The following is a 15634-nucleotide window of genomic DNA, read 5'->3' as shown; positions in this document are numbered from 1 at the left end:
CAAATGCAAAACACTAAAACCCTAAACTATAACCTTTAAATTCTAAATGTTAAACTTTAAATATTAAATTTTAAAATATAAATCCTAGCTTTATATGCCTTACAAGGAAAAAAAATATCAATGTCTTAAAACGGTCTGTGCGTTCGGAAGGAAAATGATTAACAGTCATGTTACCTTCTTTTTCCTTTCATAATAAACCAGTTTTCTGAAGTAAAATGGTAAAATCACAGTACATGAATTTACGGACAATTGTGAGTGATTGATTTTTTTTTTAAATTTAGGATTTAAATTTAAGGATTTAGAATTTTATGATATAAAATTTTAGAATCTTAGATTTTAGCATTTAGGGTTTAAAATTTTTATAAAAATATTAAATTAATTTCCTAAACAACTTAAGTCTATAATAATAATCTAATGGCTCAGAGTTCCCTGTTATGTCCTTGAGCAAAGTGGTTCCCTTTTCTGAATGCATGCATATGCAGGAAACAAGGTCAACCTGGGTACCCTCATATATGATCCTCCAAGAAACGGCCATACATTGTGGGAAATCGGGATTCCTGACCGGACGGCTGCTGAGTTCTTCATACCGGAACCCGACCCAACATTTGTAAACCCATTGTGCCTCGATGCCGCCGATAAGTAAGCTCTGTTTTAACTCGATGGTAGCATCTTTCAGCCCAAATATCTCGACACAGATTTCACCAACTTATCACGCTTTACAACGAACAGATTCAGACAGTACGGATTGTGGGATCGCTACTCAGATATTTATCGTCACGGTGATGTCGTCTACACTGTGGGCGTCAGCGATTATTCTCGGGATTGGTTCTTTGCTCATGTTCTCAGGTGCCAATTTCAACACGCTAACTCCCTGAACATCATCCTATATTTTTCAGGGTGTTTGATTTTTTATTTTTTTTATTTTTATGTTTTGAATTACAGAAATACAGGGAATATTACCGACTTGTCAACAACCACATGGCAGATTAAATACAATCTCCAAGATGTTAACGAGAAAGGAAACTACACTCTCCAACTAGCCTTGGCAGCAGCTTCGTATGCTGAATTACAGGTACAAGATAAATCTTATCTCACTTCTTCAACCATCATATATCAGGTTTAGTGTTTAACTGCGTATCTGATGAACCCTTTGCCAATGCATTCATAGATTCGGTTCAACAATCTAGATGCTATTCAACCTTGTTTTACGACAACAAGAATTGGTTACGATAATGCCGTAGCAAGGCATGGAATCCATGGCTTGTACAGACTGTATAGTATTAATATACCTGGTAATAGATTTATAAGAGGGAACAACACGATCTTTCTAACTCAGTCAAGAAGCCATGCCTTATTCGACGCAGTTATGTACGACTATATTCGATTAGAAGGTCCTGCAGTTTAATAGATTAGCTAGTCATGTACAAATTTAGGAAGCTGGTTTATACTCTTTCTCATTGTAATATGGTTATTGGTCATTGCTAGTGAAATTCGAGCATGCAAGATAGTAAAATGAGAAAGAAAAATATTTGTTTTGATTTACTCGATAGACCACCCTTCTTTTTGTTTGTTTGTTTTGACTAATAAGCTTTCTGTTTTTTTAGACAGGAAGAACCAAAAACGAAAAACTTTTACGACTAAGGAACGATTAAGGGTTAAACTACATTAAGGAATGATTAAGGGGTAAACTACATTATTAGTAAGATTACACTTTGGTCATTCAATTTGAAAAAGTTAGAATTTAATCATTGAATTATTTGAAAGTTACAAGTTGGTCATTGGCCCGCTAAAGAGCATCAAATCTAGGGATGAGTAAATTTACAATTTGGCCACTCAACTATTAGTAAGTTTACAATTTTGTCATTCAATTTTAGCAAGTTACAAAGCCCATTGAACTATTAGTAAGTTTACAAGTTTGCATTTTAGTCACTCATCTTTGCATCATTACTCCCTAAACTGATAATACAAACAATATCTTGAATAAATCAAGCCCATCATTACTCCCTAAACTGATAATACAAACAGTATCTTAAATAAATCAAGCCCCAATCTCAGCAAAGCTATTGTCAACCTCATCCCTCACCTCTAACTCAACCAATTTAACGACCATTCTTAATCCACTCACTATTTCCCCTTCGTCGAAAACCAAACCCAAGAAAATCCACAATCAAGCAATTCACACATCCTTGCCTTGAACAAGTAACCAAATATCACTACAACCACAATCAAAGCAAGAAAAAAAAATCTATAACACCCTATACCCGATCTGATTTACCGGACCCGAATATAGGATGCCACAATACTTAAATATTAACAAAAATTTATCATCTTTAATGCTCATGATTTGAGATTGCCTACATCACTGTTTTATTCGATTTATGCCTATTTTAAATACATGCATGCTAGCTCTAGACATAGTTGATTGTGTGCTGTGTTCACCAATGCTGCCGATCCCTTGTAACGGTGCCAAAAGCTTGTTGTGCGTAAATAACTAATGCAATTGTACAAATGTACACGTTATTCAAGTAATAAAGTGATAAGTAAGTATCGTCTTCGTAGGGATTGGAAATTGGTAAGAGATTGGTTAAGTTATTATAATCCTATTAACTATACTAAATAGCAGGAAATATTGTTAAATTGAATAAGATGGTATAATGAATTAATGTAATTAAATGCTAAAAACAGAGAATTGATATGGCAAATAAAATGTAGTGGCAAATTATAAAGAAAAGCAAGAGTAATTCTGTTGTTGAATGAACAAGGTTGGAATTATTCAGGTGAAATGCTCTTATCAAAATAATTTCATGGAAAAATATTGTTTAATCAACTGCTTAGAGAGTTACTACTGTAACCTGCCTCTTTTGATAGCTAGATCTTAAGCTAAAAATCTAACTTATTGTATGTGTAGAGAAATCTAGATTAATAACTGCAATGAACGTTCTTCTCTGCACAACTCGTAACATCTATGTCTAGAGTGCTACGAATATTCTGTCGAATATTCGCTTGCATCAAACAATTCTAAATCTAGTATATTTAACCTTTTCAGAATTAAAAATACATCTATGAACACAGAACACAATCGGCTATGTCTAGAGCTTGCATGCATATATTTAAAATAGGCATAAATCGAATGAAATATTGATATAGCAATCCCAAATCATAAGCATTAAAGATGATAAACATTCACCTAAATAACTTCAACCCAGAAAAAATTTAGTTCATGGGTATTTAAATCATTCATCAACATTTAAAAAAGTTTGAATCATAGAAATCAGGAAAACTAAAGGCAAAATTGCAGGATTTCTTGCCACACTCCAACTTCTCTTTTATCTTTTGATCATACATGATCCAGGATAGATGTCTCTTCCCCTTCTTCACGTTTGTATTCTGCTCTATGTAGTTGCTACTCTCTCTTTCTTTGAAATTCTCCAATGGAGTTTTTCTCTGTGCCGAAAGAGGATTGTTGTCAGTAGTCTCTTTCTCACACAAATTCTCCTCCTTTTTCTTTTCTTCTTCTCTCTCATTCTTTTATTGGTGGATCCGTCTCACATCAACACACTTTTTTCATTCCTCTTTTCATGTTGAATTTTATGGTACACACACAACTGGCTTAGAATGACGTAGATAAAGTGCTGAGTCATCTTCCCAGAATTACAATGGCAAATCTGTTAGCAATCAATTTCACCATTTGCGATGACAATATTTCACTTCCTTTATTTTCCCTCTTCATCTTCTTATGCTTCCTACACTTGTACTCACACAAAACCATACTTTTCATCCCCAAGTGATAAAAATAACAAATAATCACCATTATATCACAATCCAAGGCTTGTTATGCAAAATTCTAAAAATATCTAAAAAATGCAAATGTATTCATTTAATTACAACAAATTAATTCTATTTAGAGGCCTTTAATATAACTCTTTTCAAGAGTTATCACACCTCCAAACCTGAATTGTTGCTTGTCCTCAAGCAAATAATGTTTGAATATGCATGAATGCATGGAATTGCCAAAACAATCAGTCACCAAATGTACGTCCAAATCGTAATAAGCATACTGAGTACCTCTATTCTCAGCAATCTTCTACTGAAACAAAGAAAAATTTCTTATAATTGTTGCAAACCTGTTTAGCAAATACAATGCAAAAAATGGTTCCTAAAGGTAAATTTTTTTAAATATTTAAGCAATTAAAACTATAGTAGATTTCTCTAAATATACTTAGGTTATCTCTCTCCTAAACTCAGTTTTTTTTAGACATTTATTCAATTTTCAACAAAAAATTCCCTAGGGAATTCATAGTCATATGATTATATACTTGACAACCTCAATGGAGCATACACTAGACTGCCACGTATTATATCATGTCATAACTTGAATATAAATTACTCATGAAATAAAAACTTTTAACTAAAAAGATGGATGGAGCAAACAACTACGTCCTTAGCAATTTAGCCTCAAGATTCACTAGAGTGTCCCCAGAATACGCATATATATATTTATTTATATAAACACTCATATTTGAACTCATTTTTTTGGTCAACAATGTAATGGAGCAAACAAAATATTGCTGGCCTACTCAACAGATTCAAACATTGGAGTATTCATATTATTTTACCATGACAAGATTAACAAAATTATACCCTATTACTATACTGAAATTAAGTCAAGAAGTCCTAAGTTTATTCAAAGAATGCTACTATAACCTAATTACATTTATATTTCAATTATTCTAATTTTAGAAAGTCATTTTCAACAACTGTCCTATGCTAAATATGCCTAAAAAACTGTCACCTTATTTACTAAGTTTACAAAGAAGAGTTATTATCTTCATTGAACATCATTGATAACTATATACTTACATAATCTGATAGTTAAATGGCAATTGAATGTTATGGCAAAAAAACTGTATGAACAATTAACAATGCAGTATATATACACAACACACCCCAAACCTAAGGGATGCATTGTCCTCAATGCATGAACATGTCGAAGGAAAATTAATAAAAGCTACATGAATGCATGAAATAGATAAAAACTAAAATGAAGGATCATGAAAATATAAAAATCAAAGCTTGGAGGGGAAACAAATTACTTCACTTGGGTTGGGTGGATTTCTTTGCAACCTTTTTGTAACGTTGCGGCCTTGCTGTGAAACCAACATCTTCTTAGACTACTTTTCTGGCAGCCTTCTTGAATCTTTTTTGCTGAAGCTAATTAATGGGCACTTCATCTACATCATCAGTATCTAATGTTGTGAGTTCACGTCCTTGTTCAGCCATTGGTGCCTTGGATTATGGTGGTTTGACAGTGGTGGTTGGTGTAAAAGTGTTCTGTTGGTCATCATACTCCTTTTCAGAGTCAAGGTGTGCAAATTTTGTTGGTCATTCATCTCTCGCGGGATCTTTACTATGTTTGTGTGCAGTGACAGGTTTGTCATCTTCATCATCATCACCAGATAAAAGTTCTTTAGGAAACATAGGAAATATAGGCATTTCCTTAGTGAAGTTGTTCTGAAGAGCTTTCTTAAGTGCAATATCACATTTTTTCACATATTCCCAATATAAAGTCGTTTTGGCTTTTGTTGTGGTAAAATTAGTGGAGATCTGATTTTGCTGCTTTGCCACCATACCTAACTGATGTTGGAGTTGCTCAAGAGTATTTATTACTTGTTATTCCAACATATTGGGGAAAGTGTATGGGGATTTAGATAGGGTTGATGATGTATATGCAACACTAGATGGTCGTGGCATATCATCGCCCAAAAAATGCAGGACAATTGATTTCGTTATGATGTTTTTGTTGCTTACGGTCACACACACTATTGTAGACAGGGACATTTGCACACTGAAAGGGCTGTGAGAAGAGATGGGAAATGTAAACTGCTGGCAGTCTTTTACGTGCAGCAATGAACTTCTTGGAAAATTATTCTTCCAACATTGATTTTTCTACCAAACATAATCGAATGTAGTAATAACATCATTTCTTTAGAAATAGTAGAATTGTGAGTGAAGGGTGTAACACCCCTAACCCATATCCGTCGCAGGAATAGGGTTACAGAGCATTACCAGAGTTTTACAAAACAAATACAATTATTTCATATCATTTACTATTCATATCCAAAACCAAACATATTCAATCATATAGTCCCTTATATGGACCCTCGAAGCCCAATTTATGCTTTGAAACAAGTCAGGACTAAATCTAAAGCTCAGAGAATTTTTCGCAAAACTTCAAACTTTTTCCTAAGTGCAATAGACACACGCCCGTGTGGCCAGGCCGTGTGGTTCACGACCAAGTGACATGTAACACCCCGTACCCGAGACCGTTGCCGGAGTCGGACACGAGGGGTTAACGGGCTTAATCCACTTACTTGCACAGTCCATTTTAAAATTTCCAGACAAGCTGGCTAACTGCCTCACTGTCACTTTAAAAATCATATCTCGGGTTCCAAAACTCGAAAACTGATTCTGTAAATTTTTCCTGAAAATAGACTCATATGTCCATCTACAAATTTTTTTCTAGAATTTTTGGTCGAGCCAATTAGTACAGTTTATTAGTTAAAGTCTCTCCTGTTTCAGGGTTCGACTACTCTGACCTTCATGCATTACGACTTATATATCTCCCTGTACAGGGCTTCAATACTTATGCCGTTTGTTTCTAATGAAACTAGACTCAAAACGGAATCTATACATATATGGTATGATTTCTAATTATCTCTTGTTAATTTATAATGAATTTCCAAAGTCAGGTCAGGGGATCCAGAAAACGCTCTGGCCCTGTTCCACGAAAACTTAAATATCTCTTAAAATCCGACTCACATGACCGTTTCGTTTCTTCCATATGAAAATAGATTCATCAAGGTTCGATTAAATAATTTATTCACTATTTAACTCCAATCCTACTAATTTTAGTGATTTTTCAAATTCACACCACTGCTGCTGTCAGCATCTGCCTTTAGGGTAGGCTTTACCTATTACATAGTTTCCATGATTTCACTAACCCTTTAGCATATATAGCACAAAATATGATTGTGATTAACCATTCCAATGGCCAATCATTGCCAAGCATATCCACACCTCTCAATAATCATATACATACAAGATGATTATAACATTATGCTCAATATATATATAAGCCATTTTCGCATGGCTATCCAAATTTGTACAATTCCGAATGGTACATGACCAACGTCAAAAGGGTAGTCCTATACATGCCATTTCAAAGTTCAACCAAAAGTGTACCAAAAAGGGGCTTTGATAGTGTGGGCGACTTCGACTTCACTAATCCCGAGTCCGATAGCTGACGAACAAAATCTATAAAACAGAGATTCAAAGACGCGGAGTAAGCATTTAATGCTTAGTAAGTTTTGAGCCATAAAATTAGACACAACTAAAATGTAGCATTCATATGGCTAAACGGATAATTTCATATGCACAAATTCTCAATATCATACTTACTTCACATTACCAACCCTTATATTCACACACAAAGGATCAACTTAGCCAAAGGCCGGAAGTTCATTAATCGACTGAGCGAATACTACTTAAAAGGAATAAATTAATCCAATGCATGTACAAAACATACCTCATTGTTGGGATTTTTCGAGCGTATTAATTGAAATTATTACAGCAAGATCGCTCATTCCCTACCCAAGTATCTTCGGGATTTAGCCGGATATAACCACTCGCACAAGGCCTTCGGGTCTTAGCCCGGATATGGTCGCTAGCATAAATGCCTTTGGGACTTAGCCCGGATATAGTCGCTAGCACAAATGCCTTCGGGTTTTGGCTCGGATATAGTAACTCGCACAAATGCCTTCGGATCTTAGTTCGGATATAATCACTTAGCACAAAAGCCTTCGGGACTTAGCCCGGATATCATTCGAATAACCATGCACATATATCAATAAATCATGACACATCCATATTTCATTTTCATTACCAAAGCTCAAACACAAGACACTTATCACACTTACAAATTTCGGCTTAATAGCCACATACAAAGAGCATGATTTTGATTTGTTTGTGACATACTCTAAGCGAATCATAATCTAAGTTCCATTACTCGAAAACTTACCTCGAAGGTGGTCGAACAATTTCGACGGCTATTCGATCACTTTTCCTTTCCCTTATCCAACTGTGGTCCTCTAAGCTCTTGAGCTAATTCAAACAAATTTAACTTATTAAAGTCTCATTATGCTTGCTTATGGCCGAATATGACAAGGAGTTTGATAGGTCATACGGTCACCTTTAGCTCAAATACAAAATGGTCATAGGCATTTTTAATCACATTGAGCAATTTAGTACAATTAATCAAACATTTCCTCATGTGCACCTTTATGACCAAATACACACATCATTAACCTAATATCAATTAACTAAGCACTTAACAAATTCTCCTTGAGCCGATTGTCTAAGTCAAGATAGGATCATCATTATGCTTACCTATAGCCGAATGTACAACATCAATCTATGCATTCATTCGTGTGGCCGAACATGCATGTCTATGTTGAGGCCGATTGCATACTTAATACATTCTACAAGTATGGTCACTTGTATTGACGAAATACCATTTTGTTTCAAGTTCAAAACTTGGCTAATACGCATATATGCGCTATTAAAGCATCCTCTCCATTCCATCAACACATGCATTACTCATTAATATACAAAATTACATTCGGCCTTAGCACACATCTTGTTGGCCGAATTTTTCTCCATCTAGCAACATTTTATGTACTATACCGAACCAAAAAGATCAAACACCTAGCTTAATCATTTCCAAAACACTTAACCGGCCTTTGACCAAGACTTTAAACAAAGTCTATGTTCGGCTATCACACATATGGGTATTATTAGTTCAAAGTTTTAACAAGATTAATTTCTTTGATCTTAACCTAAATGACAACCCCCATTGTTCATCTAGATTTAGCATGAAACAAACACCAACCAAGAAAACAACACCCATGGCCGAGTATCATCTTCATCACATAGCAAGATTTAAACCATGGGCTAAGTAGAACTCAAACTAACATAAAAAATATGCATGAATCTCATGGAACAACATCAAACTTACCTTAACTTAGCTACAAGCATGGCCGAATCTCTTCAATATTTCCTCCTTTCTTTCCTTTGAATTTCGGTCAAGAAGAATGAAAAGAGGATGGACATTTTTTTTCTTTGTTTTCATCATTTTCCTTTTTCCATTTCTTTATTACTAGCTTTTTATTTTATTGTTTCCTACATACCACATTAGCACACCATGCTTAAAATATGCTATGCCCCATAGCATGGCCGGCCACTAGCTCAAATATTGGGCAATTTGACATGCAAACCCACCATTTCTATAACATGCATTAATAGGCCACTTTACATTTGCCTAGCCCATTTCTAAATTTTCTCACATAAGTCCTATTTACTAAAATTCACCTACAATTAAACAAAATCCAAATATAAAATTTTCACACATGCATATATACATATAATAAGCATCAAATATGACAGCTAATTATTTTTATGACTCGGTTTTGTGGCCCCGAAACCACTTCCCGACTAGGGTTACATTAGGGCTGTCACAAATCTCCCCCACTTAAGAAATTTTCGTCCCCGAAAATCTTACCGGTAAATAGGTTTGGGTATCATTCTTTCATAGAGTTCTCGGTTTCCCAAGTAGCTTCTTCCATTCCGTGTTTGAGCCATAACACTTTCACTAGCGGAACCCTTTTGTTTCGCAACTCTTTCACTTCACGAGCTAGGATACGAATCGGTTCTTCTTCATAACTCATATCGGATTGAATTTCAACTTCTGATGGATTAATTACATGTGATGGATCAGATCTATAACGTCGAAGCATCAAAACATGAAAGACGTCGTGAATCTTTTCCAGTTCAGGGGGCAAAATCAATCTATACGCAACTGGACCAATTCGTTCGGATACTTCATATGGCCCTATGAACCTCGGACTCAGTTTGCCCTTACGGCCAAATCTGAGTATCTTTTTCCAAGGTGAGACCTTAAGAAACACTTTGTCTCCCACCTGATACTCGATATCTCTTCGTTTTAAATCCGCATACGACTTCTGACGATCTGATGCTGCCTTCAGACTTTCACGAATTATTTTTACTTTCTGTTCAGCATTTTTAATCAAATCCACTCCGAAAATTTTACTTTCACCGAGCTCGGTCCAAAACAATGGCGTACGGCATTTACGCCCGTACAAAGCCTCGTAGGGTGCCATCTTAATACTTGATTGAAAACTATTGTTGTAAGCGAATTCAATCAAAGGTAAATACCGCTCCCATGCGCCACTAAACTCGAGGATGCAACATCTCAACATATCCTCAAGTATCTGAATTATCCGCTCGGATTTACCATTGGTTTGTGGATGAAAAGCGGTGCTAAAATGCAGCTTGGTACCCAATGCTTCTTGCAATTTCTTCCAAAATCGCGAGGTGAATCTCGGATCTCTATTCGACACAATAGAAATCGATACCCCGTGTAATCTCACAATCTGAGATACATACAATTCAGCTAGTTTATCCAATGAAAAATCCGTACGTACGGGGATAAAATGAGCCGACTTAGTCAGTCTATCAACAACAACCCAAATCGCATCTTTCTTACTTGTCGATAATGGCAACCCAGATACAAAATCCATCGTGACTCGATCCCATTTCCATTCAGGTATCATGATCGGCTGAAGTAAACCCGTAGGCACTTGATGTTCCGCCTTCACTTGCTGACATATTAAACACTTTGAAACAAAATTGGAAATGTCTCGTTTCATACCATGCCACCAAAACTCAGATCGTTGTACATTTTCGTACTCCCCGGGTGAATTGACATTCGGCTACAGTGAGCTTTGTTCAGAATCATCAAAATGAGTTCTGAATTTCTTGGAAAACACAAATGACTTCTGAACCTCAAACAATCGTCATTATCAATTTGAAACTCTGATTCCATATTCGGAGCACATTCAGCCAGTTTTGCAACCAATTCATCATTGACTTTCTGAGCTTCACGAATTTGATGAATCAACAATGGTTTGGCCTTTAATTCTGCCACTAACACATTGTCGGATAGAACGGACGAGTGTACATTCATTGCTCGTAAAGCAAACAATGATTTATGACTTAAGGCATCCGCAACCACATTAGCCTTTCCCGGGTGATAGTCAATGACAAGCTCATAATCTTTCAACAACTCGAGCCAACGTCTTTGTCGCAGATTTAAGTCTCTTTGAGTCATCAAATATTTGAGACTTTTGTGATTCGAAAATACATGGCACTTCTCACCAAATAAGTAATGTCGCCATATTTTCAAAGCGAATACGATGGCAGCTAATTCGAGATCATGGGTCGGATAATTTTTCTCATGTGGCTTTAATTGTCTCGACGCATAGGCCACAACTCGACCTTCTTGCATCAATACGCAACCCAACCCAAGTAGGGAGGCATCACTATAAATGACAAACTCTTTGCCTGATTCGGGTTGCACTAGAATTGGAGCTTCAGTCAAATAAGTTTTCAGTTGGTCAAAACTTTTCTGACATTTTTTCGTCCATTCGAACTTAACATCTTTTTGAAGTAGCTTCGTCATTGGTGTGGCTATCATCGAGAAACCTTTTACAAACCGTCGGTAGTAACCGGCAAGTCCCAAAAAGCTCCGAACCTCAGTAATATTTCTCGGAGGCTTCCAGTTAAGTATGGCTGAAATTTTGCTCGGGTCAACTCGAATACTCGATGCGGATACCACATGACCCAATAAGCTAACCTCTCTTAACCAGAACTCACACTTACTGAACTTAGCATATAACTGTTTATCCCGTAAAATTTGCAACACTAATCTCAGGTGCTCAGCATGTTCGGTCTCATCTCTTAAATAGACCAAGATGTCATCAATAAACACAACTACGAACCAGTCCAAATACTGTCTGAAGATCCGATTCATCAAATCCATAAATACCGCAGGGGCATTAGTGAGCCCAAACGGCATCACTAAGAACTCATAGTGGCCGTATCTCGTTCTGAAAGCAGTTTTGGGTATATCCGAATCTCGAATTCGCAACTGATAATAACCCGATCTCAAATCTATCTTTGAAAACACTGAGGCTCCCTTTAGTTGATCAAACAAATCATCAATACGCGGTAACGGATATTTATTCTTTATTGTCACTTTATTCAGCTGACGATAGTCGATGCACAACCTCATGGTTCCGTCCTTCTTTTTCACAAACAATACTGGTGCACCCCAAGGTGAGAAACTTGGTCGAGCGAAACCTCTATCCGTCAATTCTTGCAACTGAGCTTTCAACTCTTTTAACTCGGTTGGTGTCATACGATACGGAGCTATAGAAATCGGCGTAGTTCCAGGTACAAGCTCAATACCAAACTCTACCTCCCGAACAGGTGGTAAACCTGGTAATTCTTTGGGAAAAACATCCGGGTATTCACAAACCACCGGCACAGATTCAAGTTTCCTTTCTGGCTCTTTATTATCAAGTACGTATGCAAGATACGCTTCACACCCCTTTCTCACATATTTTTGGGCTAACATCGAGGATATTATTGTTGGCAATCCATTCAAGACAGTAGACTCAACTCGGATTATCTCATTATTTGCGCACCTCAAATCAATAGTCTTGCTTTTGCAATTCACAACCGCATCATGCACGGTCAACCAATCCAAACCAAGAATAACATCAAATTCATCAAACGGCAAAAGCATCAAGTCCGCCGGAAAACAGGAACCTCGAATTACTAGGGGACATTTCTTACACACTTTGTTGACAAGCACGTAACGACCCAAGGGATTTGACACCCGAATTACGAACTCAGTAGACTCAATAGGTAAAGTCTTACTGGATCCTAAGGTTTCATATATATAAGAATGAGTAGAACCAGGGTCAATCAAAGCAATCACATTAGTATCAAAGAGAGTAAAAGTACCGGTAATAACATCTGGCGAGGAAGCATCCTCGCGTGCGCGTATAGCATAAGCTCTAGTAGGAGCACGAGCCTCAGATCTGGTTGTAGCATCTCTAGATCCTCTCTGACCACCACTAGGATTTCCCGTGTTTCTAGATGGTCTACCTCGAGCAGTGGTAGCACCCGGTTTCTCATTCTGATTTACATTCCGTTCAGACAACCTCGGGCAATCTTTAATAAAGTGGTCAACTGATCCGCACTTGTAACAGGAGCGGTCATGGAATCTACAACTCCCTGAATGCCATTTACCACAATACTGACACTCCGTTCTATCTCGACGACCATTTCGAACACTGGCGACCGAAGTGACTCGTGCACTCATAGGGGGTCGATTGCGATCTCGTCTAGAAAAGCCCGAAGTGTTTCTAGATCGGCCTAGATCATCTCTAAATTTCTTCGATGACTGTTGAAAGGGCTTTCCCGATGATCTCTTTCGAAACTCCTTTGCTCCCACCTCAGCTTTCCTTTTCTCCTTACTGAGCTCCTCGGCTTTGCAAGCTAGCTCGACAAGCACCACAAATTATCGAATTTCTAAAATGCCAACATACAGCTTTATATCATCATTCAGTCCATCTTCGAAACGTTTACACATCACAGCTTCTGAAGAAATGCATTCTCGCGCGTACCGGCTAAGCCTCACAAATTTTCGTTCATAGTCGGTAACCGACATGGAACCTTGTTTGATTTCAAGAAATTCCTTCCGTTTTTGGTCAATGAATCTCTGACTGGTATACTTCTTTCGAAACTCGGTTTGGAAGAACTCCCAAGTTACTTGCTCTCTGGGCACAACAGAAGTCAACGTATTCCACCAATAGTAGGTAGAATCACGTAGCAAGGAGATAGTACACTTTAGGCACTCATCGGGTGTGCAAGATAGCTCATCGAGTACCCGGATAGTGTTGTCCAACCAAAATTCTGCTTGCTCGGCATCATCGCTGTCCGTAGCTTTAAATTCAGTAGCCCCGTGTTTTCGGATTCTGTCAACTGGGGGCTTACTTGACCTTATTTGGTCAGTTACCGGAGGTATTGTAGGTGCGGGGGTTGTATTTGTCGGGAATGGAGGTTGTGGAACAGCCGTATTAGTTCGAATGTATTGGTTGAACGAATCATTCATCACGCTATAAAAAGCTTGTCTAGCTTCATCATTCGGATTACTAGCAATAGGTTGAGAGTTCGCCGGCGCTGTCCCTTGTGCGGGAGTAGGCGCTACACTCTCAAGATCATCAGCTACCGCTCGGTTGGGATCGGGATCCATTACTATAAATAAACACATTTGCAAATGTCAGAAATCACCACACTATCAAATAATCACAAAATGGCATGTATAGCTAGACCCAAACGTATTACGGTAGTCCTAGAATCGACTAAATCGTAGCTCTGATACCAAGAAAATTGTAACACCCTGTACCCGAGACCGTTTCTGGAGTCGGACACGAGGGGTTAACGGGCTTAATCCACTTACTTGCACAGTCCATTTTAAAATTTCTAGACAAGCTGGATAACTGCCTCACTGTCACTTTAAAAATCATATCTCGGGTTCCAAAACTTGAAAACTGATTCCATAAATTTTTCCTGAAACTAGACTCATATGTCCATCTACAAATTTTTTTCTAGAATTTTTTGTCAAGCCAATTAGTACAGTTTATTAGTTAAATTCTCTCCTGTTTCAGGGTTTGACTGCTCTGACCTTCATGCATTGCAACTTATATATCTCCCAGTACAGGGCTTAAATACTTATGTCGTTTGTTTCTAATGAAACTAGACTCAAAAAGGAATCTATACATATATGGTATGACTTTTAATTATCTCTGGTTAATTTATAATGAATTTCCAAAGTAAGGTCAGGGGATTCAGAAATCGCTCTGGCACTATTCCACGAAAACTTAAATATCTCTTAAAATCCGACTCACATGACCGTTTCGTTTCTTCCATATGAAAATAGATTCATCAAGGTTCGATTACATAATTTATTCACTATTTAAATCCAATCCTAATAATTTTAGTGATTTTTCAAATTCACACCACTACTACTGTCAGCATCTGCCTTTAGGGTAGGCTTTACCTATTACATAGTTTCCATGATTTCACTAACCCTTTAGCATATATAGCACAAAATATGATTGTGATTAACCATTCCAATGGCCAATCATTGCCAAGCATATCCACACCTCTCAATAACCATATACATACAAGATGATTATAACATTATGCTCAAAATATATATATAAGCCATTTTCGCATGGCTATCCAAATTTGTACAATACCGAATGGTACATGACCAACGTCAAAAGGGTAGTCCTATACATGCCATTTCAAAGTTCAACCAAAAGTGTACCAAAAAGGGGCTTTGATAGTGTGGGCGAATTCGACTTCACTAATCCCAAGTCCGATAGCTGACGAACAAAATCTATAAAACAGAGATTCAAAGAAGCGGAGTAAGCATTTAATGCTTAGTAAGTTTTGAGCCATAAAATTAGACACAACTAAATGTAGCATTCATATGGCTAAACGGATAATTTCATATGCACAAATTCTCAATATCATACTTACTTCACATTGCCAACCCTTATATTCACACACAAAGGATCAACTTAGCCAAAGGCCGGAAGTTCATTAATCGACTGAGCGAATACTACTTAAAAGGAATAAA

The 15634-nt window shown here is 37.1% G+C and overlaps 1 protein-coding gene across 5 annotated transcripts in view; it reads left to right on the top strand.

Moving 5' to 3' along the window:
* Window positions 1-15634, top strand: part of LOC107912658 (rhamnogalacturonate lyase B) — a 36293-nt gene that overhangs the window by 3787 nt on the left and 16872 nt on the right. For 2 of the 5 annotated variants that reach the window (XM_016840947.2, XM_041081991.1), the window contains 4 exons: window positions 483-639; window positions 730-846; window positions 943-1072; window positions 1169-1542. In XM_016840947.2, the coding sequence (XP_016696436.1) occupies window positions 483-639; window positions 730-846; window positions 943-1072; window positions 1169-1405 (641 nt within the window). In that variant the 3' untranslated portion in view covers window positions 1406-1542. Of the gene's footprint in view, window positions 1-482; window positions 640-729; window positions 847-942; window positions 1073-1168; window positions 1543-5276; window positions 5985-15634 lie in introns of those variants that run through there. The other 3 variants (XM_041081993.1, XM_041081992.1, XM_016840956.2) reach the window with 2 other exon arrangements.

The sequence above is a fragment of the Gossypium hirsutum genome, chromosome A11, assembly GCF_007990345.1.
Source record: "Gossypium hirsutum isolate 1008001.06 chromosome A11, Gossypium_hirsutum_v2.1, whole genome shotgun sequence".
Lineage (NCBI taxonomy): Eukaryota > Viridiplantae > Streptophyta > Magnoliopsida > Malvales > Malvaceae > Gossypium > Gossypium hirsutum.
This window is presented reverse-complemented; position numbering and strand designations above follow the sequence as displayed.